Source organism: Phaseolus vulgaris, chromosome 2 (genome assembly GCF_000499845.2).
Source record: "Phaseolus vulgaris cultivar G19833 chromosome 2, P. vulgaris v2.0, whole genome shotgun sequence".
NCBI classification, from domain to species: Eukaryota; Viridiplantae; Streptophyta; class Magnoliopsida; order Fabales; family Fabaceae; genus Phaseolus; species Phaseolus vulgaris.
In genome coordinates, this window is record NC_023758.2 from 19,268,448 (window position 1) to 19,282,322 (window position 13,875).

Below are 13,875 nucleotides of genomic sequence, written 5' to 3' on the forward strand. Positions count from 1 at the left end.
ATTGGTCGCTAAAGTTCTGAAACCAAACCTAGCAACTGAAATCAATTTGGTGGCTAAAAAGCCACTAAAAGAAAAATAGCGACCGAAACTGGTTTAGTCGCTACTCTCCACGAAAAACAAAATTAGCGACCGAAATATGTTCAGTCGTTGTCATGAGAAGTTAGCCACCAAATTAGCCGTTAAATTTTTCTTACCTACGTAACCTCTTTAGCGACCAAATACGGTGGTCGCTATTTTATATTATTTCAGCGACCGAATTAGCAACCAATTTTTTCATTAGGTTTTGGTTGCTAATTTGGTCACCTATGATTTTAGTGACCAAAATTTTCTGTAATCGAAAAATTCGGTCGCAAAATTGTGATCGACTAAAAAATGGTCGCTAAGTAGTTTGCGACTAGGGTTTTTGCTACCATTTGCATTCGATCGTTATTTCGGTCAGAACATGCTCTGAAAGGATGTTCTAGTAAGGTGTACATTATTATTGTTATCATATAATGTTTTTTAATATTCATTGATTAGTTTTAATTTGGTGATGTTATTTTGCAAGCAAATTTTAAAATTCCTAATGTGGAACCGCTTCAATCAAAGATTATATCCAATATCATACTTAAATTTCATTAGTTTAAGTCAAGACTGACGACGAAATATATTTTTGGCAAGCTTAAAGGCGAAAATCCTTGTTTAAAGTACAAACATATTGATGAAGAGACATGACGTCTTTTTGTTCAAAGTCGTGAAAATGAAGCTTGGAAGATAAGTGAAGTTACTTAACTATTTTTATTTATATAACATTAATAAGTTAATATTATTTAATTCACTTTGTTTATTTCATTTATGACAGGATTGTCGAAAGAAAGCTCTAGACATAACTTTAAAGAATGTTACCCCGCACATACTGTATCGTTCGGGGTATCGAAAGCTAGAGAAATCACCGATGGAGGAAAAGGTGCAATCCAGACAGGGAACTAGGTCTGAGATTGATTTAGGGGTCACTACTCCTCAAACACCACCTTTGTGCCATGTTAAAATGGAATAGGGCTCGAATTAAAAAGTCGGGTGCACCAAGTTCTGAGCAATTAAGGGTTATCATCAACAAAATTGTAAGTTATTTTTAGCCTATTTTGCATTTATTTTAAAGCATTAATTACATTTAAAACTGATATGATTTTGGTCTCTTGCAGGATTCCTTGAGCTCCCAAGGTAATTTTGTTCCTGAAGGTCGTCACGATATCCTGGTTGAAGCAATTGGATGACCTGATCATTGTGGTCGTGTTCGTGCAGTTGGACAAGGGGTTGGACTTAAACTATATTTTGGAGTTTCACAATGACACTCATCCTCCTCCCCCCAAGAGACCAAAGCAAAAATGACGAGTAAGATACGTCAAGAGTTAATGGAGGAGATGAGAAAGGAGACTGATCGGTTGCGGCTAAAGTTGCGACAAGAGTACCTATATCTCCATTTACTTTATGTTAAATTATTATTAATTATGCTTTAACTAATAACTCGTAGGATTTTTAATGGAGTTTGTCTCACTAAGGAGAAGAAATGTGTATGGATTCTTAGATCCTGCATATACTAATCCCATTGGAACAAAGACAAATGAAACCACTCTTCACAATGTTTTTCCCATACCTTTGTTCATGCGGAGGAGTTATAGCGTGAGGCTCGCGGGGCGGGAAGGATGCACGGTGGAGGTCCGATGAGAGCCATTGGCGAAGACACGATGCGACGTGGTAAGGGACTTGGTGGAGATGCAGTGCGAAGCGGTGGAGGTCCAAATGAGACGTGGCGCAAAGGGGTATTAGGGTTGCTTGCGGTGCAAGGGGTAATTTAAAGTAACTTGTTTGGTAATTCACCACAACAAGAATTAAGTAAAATTGAAGGAAGACATAGTCAAAAGTGGGTTTATTGACCATGATGGGGTTATTTTTTTTTGGTTTTTACCAAAATGGTGTCCGTTTAAAAAAAATTATAAATTTAGGCAAGTCGTGCCTAATTGGGACGACTTTATATGCAGAAGTCATACCAATTAGGCACGACTTCTGCCCTGTCATACTGAAGTCATGCCAACTTGGCACGACTTCTGCCCCGTCATACTGAAGTCGTACCAACTTGGCACGACTTCTGCCCCGTCATACTGAAGTCGTGCCAACTTGGCACGACTTCTGCCACGTCATATTTTTTTTAATTTTATTGTTTATATATTGGGTAGTAAGTTATGTAATTTTAAAAATTAATTTTATATATAATTTTTTAAGAGTGTTAGTTTTAAAGAACAAAAAATTGGATAATTGTGTATGGATTATGTTTGAATTGAATGAATAAATACATAGATAAAGAAAATGAATGTTCTAAGAGTGTTATGAAGGAATAAATACATAGATAAAGAAAATGAGGAAATTAATAATCAAACTTGAATTGAATTTTATTATTAAGCTTGTTTGTGCGGACAATTGCTTTTATTGTAACCTTCCGTTCTACAATATGAACAATTTTTTGGCTTATTTTGGAATTGAATCATCCATTTCGTTACGAATGCGTTGAGTGCTAGGTCTTCCTGGTTGATGTCGACGCATGATGGAGTCAGGTAAGAAATTTGGTCCCGTGTAAGTAGACCAATAATCTTGATTTCGAACTGGATTAAATTGGACCTCATAAGCCTTTAAAATATTATGCAGACTGTATACTGGGGCCACAAATGTCGTTACCCGTAAATGAAAAAATGAGCAAACAACAATTACATGTGAACAAGGCAGATGTAAAGCTTGAAATTCCCCACAATCACACCACCATTCATTTAATTTAACTGTGTATGTTATTGGGTAGCGTCGATGTTCGATAGTCAGCATATCTTGTACGTCAAAAACTGGATTTTCTCGGTCATATCTTTGCACATGGCACATAGCAGATTGTGCTTCATTCTTTCGTAGCAGAGCGACTATATCATCTGGGAATTGATGTTCGGCTCGCAACATGCATTGTATTTTGGTCGCTCGTTCAACAAACCAAGCATTTGTTCTTTCAAATATGGTCTTAACCAAAGCACAAATCGGTAAGGATCGGGACCCTTTCAAAACGGAGTTGATGCTTTCAGCAAGATTTGTTGTCATATGCCCGTACCTCTTGCCCCCGTCATAGGCTTGTGTCCATTTTTCCAATGGTATTTGATCAATCCAAGAGACTGCCTGTGGAAATTCTGCTCGCATAGCTGATAACTTTGCTTGTAGAGTTGGCTGCTTCATTTCATAACTTGTAAGAATTTCAAAAAAGGTATTAAAGAAAAATGTTGTGAAATGTTTGAAGTGTGTGATTGAAGTTAAGAAATTTTACCCATGTTGATTAGTTTCCGCTTTAAGTCAACATTTTTAAAAATTATATATAATAATGATTAATAGAAATTAAGTAATACGAAAAAATATTTTTACAGATTCTTAAAACATTAACCATATATAAAATTATATATAATAATGATTGATAGAAATTAAGTAATACGAAAAAATATTTTTACAGATTCTTAAAACATTAAATATTAAATAAAATTAGACACACCTATTTTTATTACCATATAAAATTATATATAATAATGATTGATAGAAATTAACTAATACGAAAAAATAAATTATATATAATAATGATTGATAGAAATTAAATTATACACTCTGAAGTCTTTTGCCAAACCACCTTGTTGGGAAACGAAGCCGGAGAAAGAAATCTTATCACCAACTACATATGAAATCTATTTGTGGACATTGTTTTGAAGAAATCCATCTTCCAGTTTAATATATAAATATATAGACTTCTACACTGTAGAACCTACGTGTGGGCACTGTAGCTGAGTTCGTAGTCTTCATAATATATACGGTAAGTTCCCAACCAGAAAATTATATTTATTTTATAGTTTAATTTATGAAAACTGTTATAGAATTTTTTTTCTACTTTTTACAATAATAATCAATTATTATAGAAATCTTGTTTGAAAACATAATAATCTGTGAATAGTATATATATAATTATTTTTTAATTATTTAATTATTTTAAAATAATTACGGTATTATTTGACTTATTTAAAATATATATAATTATTTACAATTAATTAATTATTTGAAAATAATTACAGTAATTATAGAAGTATTTTTTATGGCATCCAGCCGTCATCTACCTTGTGATATGTCTCTATTGCGCCTTCAAAATAAGCATGTTACTAAATTCATTTAGGAGGGTAACGAACGATTACTACAACCAAGACGACATGCCATTTGGGTTATTACCCACCTCCAATTTGTAGATTCTCGAGTCATTCATATGATAACTGTAGCTGGATTTGGACATCTACTAAGCATTCCCTCTATCGACATTAACCATCACTTGATCACTGCACTAGTTGAGAGATGGAGATTAGAGACCCATACTTTTCATTTTCCACTTGGAGAGTCCACAATCACATTACAAGATGTGGCTCTACAATTAGGTCTTTTCATCGATGGTCAACCTGTCACTGGATTCACAAGTGGGGACATGGTTGAAGCGTCCCAATACTTGTTAGGGTCCATCCCTCCCCCGAATGTAATTAAAGGGAACACCATAAAATTATCATGGTTGAACAACAACTTTCAGCAATTGCCGGCTGATGCTACAGACGATGTCATTGCTCAACATGCTAGAGCACATATTCTTTCATTAATTGGGAGTTTGTTAATGCCAGACACATCAGCAGGCAGAGTACATCTAATGTATATGTTATTATTAGCTGACTTGACCCATGTCGCCACTTATAGTTGGGGTTCAGCTGTGTTGGCGTATCTTTATCGTGCATTAGATCATGGAATTGACTATCACCAAAACAACATAGGAGGTTGTATGCTACTATTGCAGTGTTGGGCCTGGGAACGGATTAAAACCCTTTCCCCAATAATTGAGTCATTAACTCCTGAGGACATTGTCGCCGGACATGGTTTTCCACTAGCCAAAAGGTATATTTTGATATTTAATGTCTCATCTATGCAAATGAAGTTCGATGTCCAATGTTAACAAATTTGTTATTTATACAAGGTGGTCTCGTACATCGTCACAAAGGTACGACCCACCTACGAGGACAATTAGTTTGATAAGGAAGACAATTGATAATTTACAGTCAAAAAAGGTTCGTAAAAACATCAATTTATATTCTGAATCCAATGTTTTAAGTATATATTTTGTCAAATACTAATAATGTCAAGTATTTTGCAGTTCTTGTGGACTCCATACAGCAGGCCAGACGTCGTTGTATTAATCACTGCTGAGGTTTCTCCAGTTAGTAGGGCAGTTGTTCCCCTTATTTGTTTTGCCACTGTTGAATTTCACCAAGCTGACCGGGTTATGCGACAATTTGGTTTTCGACAAGGTATTCCATCAGAGCCACAAAACTTAGATGAGTTGCACAAAGAAGATATGAGGGGCAAAACATACAGATACTGGCCGGAATACCATCAACGGTGGATAGTAATGTGGACTGATAGACATAATCATCTAATACAAGACATTCAGTTTAATGGTAATGGTCATTTGCATGATTCCACAACATACATGCAGTGGTACATTAACCATACTATTCGTTACATATCGGCTCAGGAATCGTCGTCTGACGAAGATGTAAGTTAATTCATATTCATGCCTTTTATTTTTAACAATAACAACATGTTTATAATGAAGTTAACAATTGTTTTTTAACAGTATGACATGCCACAGGAGCCCATGGAACCGGAACCGCAACCACAACCGCCTTCGCATCCGACTTATCACCCTTCAAGGTTTCCTTATGGTCATGATTTTGATGTTGGTCAATCCAGTTATTTGGGTCTTCCACAACCATCCACATCCACACACATGGATCATCTTCGCCACCTCTCACTTCATTCTCCACACCATCAGATTCCTTTCACGTATAACTTTTTACCTTCTCCTTCAGGTACTTTTTCCACTCCACCAAATATATTTGGAACTTCGGCATTCACCCCTCTTTCTGCATATAATCCAACATCATCCATGCACTATCGACCCACAATGTCATCACCAGCATCTCATAATGAAGCCAATAACAACGATGATGAACATGTCGTTGATGATCCTCTTCCACGAAGACCTCGGCAACAAATACGAAGACCACATTGTGTCACGTCTTCCCATAAATAATTTACTTCTAGTTCAACTTCATAGTTTTATTTTATATCTTGAAATGAATCTTACTAATTTGTTTAGTTCTAATTAAACTCTTATCATCATTACGTGTTCTGTAAAATCATTACTTCTCAAGCTATTTATTTTTGCAAATTCACAACAATAATTCTCTATTTATTTTCCAAATACAATAAATTTTCATTTATGTATTTATTTCCAAATTCAATAACAATTTTCTTCACTTTTTAATTAATCAAATAATCAAGTTATTGCATTACATTACCGTCAAACATGATCCATACACGATTATCCAATTTTTTGTTCCTTAAAACTAACACTCTTAGAAAATTATGTATAAAATTAATTTTTAACATTACAGAACTTACTACCCAATATATAAACAATAAAATTAAAAAAAAAATTATGACGGGGCAGAAGTCGTGCCAAGTTGGCACGACTTCAGTATGACAGGGCAGAAGTCGTGCAAAGTTGGTACAACTTTAGTATGACATGGCAGAAGTCGTGCCTAATTGGTACGACTTATGCATATGAAGTCGTCCCAATTAGGCACGACTTGCCTAAATTTATAATTTTTTTTAAACGGACACCATTTTGGTAAAAACAAAAAAATATAACCCCATCATGGTCAATAAACCTTAAAAGTGTTTGTAAGATTCGTACGTCAAGTGGGGGTGCCTTGTAGAGTTTCGTTTAGCCATTAATAATTCACCAGGCTCAAATTTTTTACTTAGCTTTAATCTTACATCTATTCATTTCATAGTTCTCCAGTCCTTAACTATCATTAATTTCTCCCTCCGTTACTTATATTTAATTTAAGGTTTTTCACACTCATTAAAAAATAATAATAAGTAAGTTAATGAATATGGTTTATTAAATGTTTTTACATTTTCATTTCATATTTTGAATATACTGAATATATTTATTTATTTTTATCTAATTGTTACTGTATAGAGTACTGTAATACGCAATAGGATACATCAGTGGAAAAACAAATGCAGATCACTTATTTATTTTTATTTGTTTAGTCAAAGTATTTGGTTTAAAGAGTAAACATTAACAGTGACTTGTGGATAGTGCATCACTGTCAAACCTCCTATCTTAATGGAACACGTAAAAGATTACTTTGAAAGATATGCATGTGTGTGTGTGTGTATATATATATATATATATATGATATAATTGCTTAAACCAGACGTAAGAGAAAACTAGGCCCATTTTGCCATAAGAGACATGCCACCCGCACCTAAAAACACTGCTAGGTAAGATTTTAGTTGAAGGGTGATGCTACCCTGCAACCTCGGGCTCATGAAATCAGCAGAGAGAAGGTCAACCAAAGCCATGTAGATCAAAAGACCAGCAGAAGAAGCGTTGAGCAACCCCACAGTGATTAGTGCACTTGGGCTGTTCTCTTTGTAGGTCGTGGACAATGCAATTCCTAGGGCAATTCCAAATGGGGTTGTCACGGAGAAAAAAAACACCATGATGGCCTTCTTTAAGAACTTGTACTGAGCCTGTTCAAAACAAAGGGTTAGTTTTATCAACATAGAAATGGAAAACTTAATTATGCATGTTCATACTCTTTCTGGTACATATATATACCTGCAGAATGCATCCTCCTAGACCCATGCCTTCAAACATTTGATGGAAGCAAAGCGCTGCTATAAGACCTTTTATGGTGCATGTGTTGTTTGAGGCTCCCACGCCAAGACCTATAACCACTGAGTGAACCACAATTCCAAGTTCTAATACCTGCATTTTCAACCTTCATTTGCTTACAATAATATTAAATTATATATTCACCTGCTTAAATTATCATCATCTGGATTACTGTAATATTTTTGCATATCTGCCCCTCGTGTATATAACTGAGTTCACTTATTTTGGTTAGATTTTCCGATTTTATATAGTGGGAAGCGTTGGTATGTTATTTGAATCACACGAGTCATGAGCGAAACAATATAAGAGATCAAATATCACTTCTAACTTAAAATTCATAAGATGATGAATTTGTTGGTTTTTTTTCTCTTAAATAATGTTCTTCTTACTTATCTCCATCCAATTTAAGACTTTCAATTCAATAATTAAATTTTTCACAATCTTTTCCTCAATACAAATTCAAGTGTTTGTCTTTTATCCAGGTGTATATTCTTTATGCATACATGACTTCAATTATTTATTTTTTCAAGGTACGGACAAAAAAAGTCAATACGTAATTGGAAGTATTTGAATTCAATAAGTCATAAGTTAATTTATATAAAATTTTTGAGGTCATCACAAAATCTTAAAATAACAAGTTTGGATGTATTTTTTTATTGTTAAAAAATTATTGAATAAAATTAATGTTAGAAAAAAATTAATCATTATATTAAATAAACTATATATTAATTTAAAGATTAAAAAATTATTAATATCTAAAATAGTTTTTATTATTAATAAAATTTATAAATTAATTTTTAAATTGATATCTAATTAATTATTGAGATAAACTCCATACATCTTACTTTATAAATAGACTCTAAAGTATTTTGAAAACCAATTAATTTGAATTATTTTTTAGTTGTTTAGTGTCTTATATTTTTAATAATTATATATTAATGAAAAAACTTTTTTTTAACAGATAAAAATTATATTATTTATTTTAAAATATACATTACAAAAATACCTAGTTTTTTTACTTGTTCTATTATACAATTTAATAATATATAATGATATACAATATAAATATTAAATAAATATTTATAGCAAATCAGTATCTGATTAAAATACCCTAATTATGGACGATGCAAAAGCTTTAAAAGAATTATTATATGATCTAAAATCATCATGTCCTGGTTTAGTACCTTATGACAAAAGTTAACAAAACTGTGTTTACTTTGCATGAGAGAAATAGTGAGCAACAAAACTGTGTTTACTTTGCATGAGAGAAACAATTATTACCATGGCAACAACACGATAGCGTAGAAGCTGTGAGTTTTGGCCTTCTGTCTTGTTCTCAGAGTGGTGGTGGTGGTGGCCATGGAAATGGCCAAAGTTAACAGCAGAAGCCATCTCTCGGTCTCCACCACCTGCAGGGCTGCTCTCAGCTGGAATAATCTCAGTCCTAGACTTCTTGGTATAAACACTAGTGGCCAAAGAGTCCACCATCATCGTTATTAACGCAGAAAACATAGCCACAAGTCCCGAAAACGGAAACTCATGCCACGGTTTCTCCTTCAAGCAATCAGACCACAACATGTCAAAGGAATCGGGAAGCACGTGCATGAAGCCCGTTCCAAGAATTATACCAGCCGCGAAGCACTTCACAATTATGAAGAGATCGTTTTCAGGGCTCAAGGCTGGGACTGAACGTGTCACTAAGGGTAGTGTCACACCAATTATGCTAGAGACTAAGATGGTGAATATGGCTATGAGTTTTAGTGGCAGGGCTTTCTTTTTGTTGTTGCATGTGTTTGTTGATTCAGCTTCACAGTCAGCCACAGCTTGAGGTGTGAGAAGAGTGAAGAGAATGAAGAAAACAAAGATCATCTTGAAAAGAGTCAGTGAAGTAAAGGCCATTTTGGTTGTCTTTCTCAAACTCTACATGTCACTCACGTCTCACTGTGATTCTTTATATAGACGATATCTGTTTTCTTTAATTAATAGCAGCAAACAAGTTCACCACATACGATAAAATAATTCCATGAGGGATGCATAACACCAACTAATGTTATTAATAGAAAATTAACCGTACAAAATGGGTACTACGGCAAGGATCACAGATCCATTGCAATAGAATATTAGAGAAAATGTTTGTATATAGAAATTGGTACTGAAGTCAATGCATATGAGAGAGACGGAGGCAAGTAGAGATAATTTAGGTTTTGCATAAACGAACTAGGATATGAAGTGTTTCATGGATCATGCTGTGTTGAAGTAGTCAGATAAAGATGCTATTTATAATCTATAGCGATGGTTTAAAAAATTATTATTAAAAGAAGAAGTAAACTGCTACGTAGGTGCGCCCCTGATAAAATATCCGAATTCATCTCTTCATCATGTTGTTTATGATGAGTGCATCATTGCTCTTTCCCTCTTCTCCATTTGACTATGTTTGCTATGGATATATAGGGTTTAATAAATAAATTTATCTCATTATATATTATAATAGATAAAATAGTATTTCAATTTGTAATTTGTCACTATATTATTATTCTCAATATTAACACTATGTATTATCATGTGAAACTTCAAAAGAGTTATTATATGATATAAAAAATATTACAAAATAAAAGTACTATTTTATGTAAAAATCAAACAAATATGTCATTTTATGTTAATTAACATTTATCAGTTTGTTCGACCACTATTATTTTTTTATATTTTTTAATTTAATAAGCTAACTACTTATTAGTTTTACAATAGCTTAAAAATTAGTTTATTATTACAATTGACTAATGTAAAATCCGAAAACATTGGCATATAGGGGCTTCGGTTATTTGTTAAAATCAATGGTCCATATGTAGCATTCTTGATGTTTTGAGTTGACTTTTAGGCTAAAAGTAAATTTCTAGACCAAAATTGGTGGGACAGGAGTGAGAGATATTATGAATATCTTCTTTACATATTTGGACTATGGGTAGGGGAAATCAGAGTTTGACCAGCTTTTGGGTACCTTTGATTAATAAGTTTAGAAAAAAAAAATAAAATTGGCATCTTGGAAGGAAAACATTTATCTTATCATTTGCGGGTAGGATGTGTTTAATCAAAGCAGTGCCAACTGCTTCGCCCTTGTAATTTTTTAATCTTTTTTTTTAAGATGCCACAACAAGTGCAAACCAAATAAAAAAAAACTAATTGAACTCTATATGGAGTTGGGGGCAGTGAGAATAAGAAGATTTGTTGGGTTAATTGGGGGATATATCCATGAGTTCTTCCGCCAGCCCCATAAACTTTTAAAATAGATAAATTACTCTTAGTAAAAAAATAAAAATAGAAATTTTATTTTCCACCGTTGTGTGAAAAAGAAGGTGTTTGGTGCTTGGTGTGGGGGTGACGGTACTTCTTGTGGTGGTACTGGCGGTACTACTGTGGTGGTAACGATAGTGGTGATGTCGGCAATGTTGCTCTAGTGATGTTGTTCCCGGTTTGCTCGTCATTCTTAGGTAAATTCTTCATTCAATCTGGTGCCTTAAATAGTTATTTTTATATTAGTTAATCCACTGGATCAACGGATCACACAATTTGTAACCATTTATGCGAAGTAATCATGTTACGGATTACGTAATATGGAAGTTAGTTCCGGATCCAGAATAACATTCCAAATTACTCAATCCGTAATATAACATTATGTTCCGCATTATTGTAATCCATAATGTTTTTCCAGTCCAGAACTAAGTTTCATATTATGTAATCCGAAAGAGAAACACAAAATTAAAGTGTTTTGAATTAAGTAATTCGTACGTATACCGGATCCAAAGCTAACCAATTCACACTTCCAGATTGTGTAATCCGGTACTAAATGAACTATGGATTATGTAATCCTGAAGTCTTTTTAGAACTTCAAATATGCCTTACGGATTACATAATCCAGAATTCATTTTGTTGTTAAAAATTGACTTATGGATTACGCAATCCGAAAGTCATTTTTAAGTTGTCAAATGCTTTACGGTTACCCAATCCGGAAGGTATTTTGTAGTTCTAAAGTGAGTTATGGATTACACAATCCGGAAGGGAAATTGAATGTTGTTTTTATTTTGCATATTTGTGTGAATTTATGAAAATTATAATAAAATGCAAATTTATGTTTTATGAATGAAAGTGTAAGTATGGACATGTAGGTTGGATTGATTACAAAATGATATGATGAAGTAGAAATGATATGTAGTATGGAAGAATTAATGAATTTTGTGCATCAACATGAATTGGTTGAAGGGGACTATAGTACCCATTTTACAATAGATAAGGTGTTTTCTTCGCGAGAAGACTTAATTGAATTGGTTTGTAGGGTTGGTTATGGACTTGGTTTTGTTATTGTCATTATTAGGTCTGACATAGCAAATGGAAAACAAGGGAGAAAAACATATGTCTTGTTAGGCTGTGAAGGGGGGAGGGGAGGGGTAGTTACATAAAGTACAAGGATAGTTTGGAGGTTAGTGTAATTGATACTCAAAAATCTCAATGTCCCTTTAAATTGCGAGGTAAACCTATTGGAAAGGGTCAAGGTTGGGTACTTAAGGTAATTTTTTGTACTCATAATCATGATTTGTATGATACATTAGTTGGTCATCCATATGCAGGAAGATTAAAAGTGAATGATAAGCCGGGTAACATACTACGTACTTTGAAGGAGAATAATGAGGACAATATGACAACAATAAAACAAGTATAAAATGTAAGATACTCGTACAAGGGATTAGTTATAGGATCGAGAATTGAATTACAACCGTTAATGATGTTGTTAGACTGTGACAATTATCTTCAATGGAGTACGTGTCATGAGTCTTCCAATATTGTTAGTGATATTTTTTGGACTCATCCTGATGTTGTAAAACTTTTGAATGCATTTAACATTGTATTCTTGATGGATACGACTTACAAAACAAACAAATATGAACTGCATTTGCTTGAGATTGTTGGTGTGACTTGTACAAGTTTGTCTTTTTCTGATGGTTTTGCGTTCTTATCTAGCGAGAAAGAAAAGAACGTCATATGGGCACTACAAAAATTTAAAGGGTCACTTTTGACATCGCATGTGAGGCCTGAACTCATTGTTTGTGATGGAGATCTTGCTTTGATGAATGCCATCAATATTGTGTTTCCTAAAACAACAAATATTCTTTGTCGGTTTCACATCAATAGTTAAAGAAAAGTGTAAAATGTTGGTAGATTCTGTCGAGATTTGACAAGTTGTGATGGATTCATGGAGGACTATCATTGATTGTACAAAGATTTCTAAATTTGATGGGTTTGTTAAAAACTTTTAAACTATTTGTTCACTGTGACCATTAATTGATGAATATGTGAAGAACACATGGATTATTCCACACATAGAAAAGTTTACAAATTCGTTAATGCATTTAGAAAATACAACATCAAACAGGTATATCAAAATATACTTTTACTTTGTTTAGAACGTGTATAACGTTAAATTGTTTTATGTTTTATACTTATACAGGGTTGAATCAACTCATTGGCCTTTGAAACGAATATTACAAAATAGCATGGGAGACTTATGCTCGTGTTGGGATGCTATCAACAACATCCACGAACATTACATGATCGTCTAGTGTATACCGCCACGTCATTTGTCACGCTCCAGGATAACTGCAACGCTGCCTCCGTACTCTCATATGCGTCAGTGCCTTCAGTGACCTGACGACAATCTATCATGCACTAAAGGATACTAACAATGCGCCTAAATATATCCTGCACCAACTTCAAAATAAATTACACTTGTCAAATATATTATTTAAGAACATAACAATAAAAAATCTTACCAAATGTGCATACTCATCTTGAGACGAGGGACCTGCTTGCTCAACATTTGGACTACGAAGGTGACGACGTGGTACATGTACAACACTGGGTTGATCTCCAACCTCACCTCTACAAATGTATGGGTGTGACATCATCCTAAACCAAGACATGTCAGGAACACATGCAGATGGACTAGAAGCAACTGTCAAACCTGTCACCAAGTGGTGATCATACTACAACCACCT

General features: G+C 33.8%; 3 protein-coding genes across 3 annotated transcripts; 1 reads left to right on the forward strand and 2 right to left on the reverse strand.

The window, feature by feature from the left end:
- Nucleotides 1-2,502: 2,502 nt before the first annotated feature.
- Nucleotides 2,503-3,243, reverse strand: LOC137809153 (uncharacterized). The gene has a single exon (XM_068610291.1). The coding sequence runs from the start codon at nucleotides 3,241-3,243 to the stop codon at nucleotides 2,503-2,505; it is 741 nt and encodes a 246-aa protein (XP_068466392.1).
- Nucleotides 3,244-4,303: 1,060 nt separating this feature from the next.
- Nucleotides 4,304-6,169, forward strand: LOC137809154 (protein MAIN-LIKE 1-like). The gene is made up of 4 exons (XM_068610292.1): nucleotides 4,304-4,971; nucleotides 5,051-5,141; nucleotides 5,228-5,629; nucleotides 5,711-6,169. The coding sequence occupies exons 1-4, from the start codon at nucleotides 4,304-4,306 to the stop codon at nucleotides 6,167-6,169; spliced, it is 1,620 nt and encodes a 539-aa protein (XP_068466393.1).
- A 987-nt stretch (nucleotides 6,170-7,156) lies between these two features.
- LOC137810849 (fe(2+) transport protein 1-like) lies at nucleotides 7,157-9,802 on the reverse strand. The gene is made up of 3 exons (XM_068612316.1): nucleotides 9,113-9,802; nucleotides 7,775-7,924; nucleotides 7,157-7,686 (listed from the first exon to the last, which is right to left on the reverse strand). The coding sequence occupies exons 1-3, from the start codon at nucleotides 9,728-9,730 to the stop codon at nucleotides 7,381-7,383; spliced, it is 1,074 nt and encodes a 357-aa protein (XP_068468417.1). The 5' UTR covers nucleotides 9,731-9,802; the 3' UTR covers nucleotides 7,157-7,380.
- Between the last annotated feature and the right edge of the window lie 4,073 nt (nucleotides 9,803-13,875).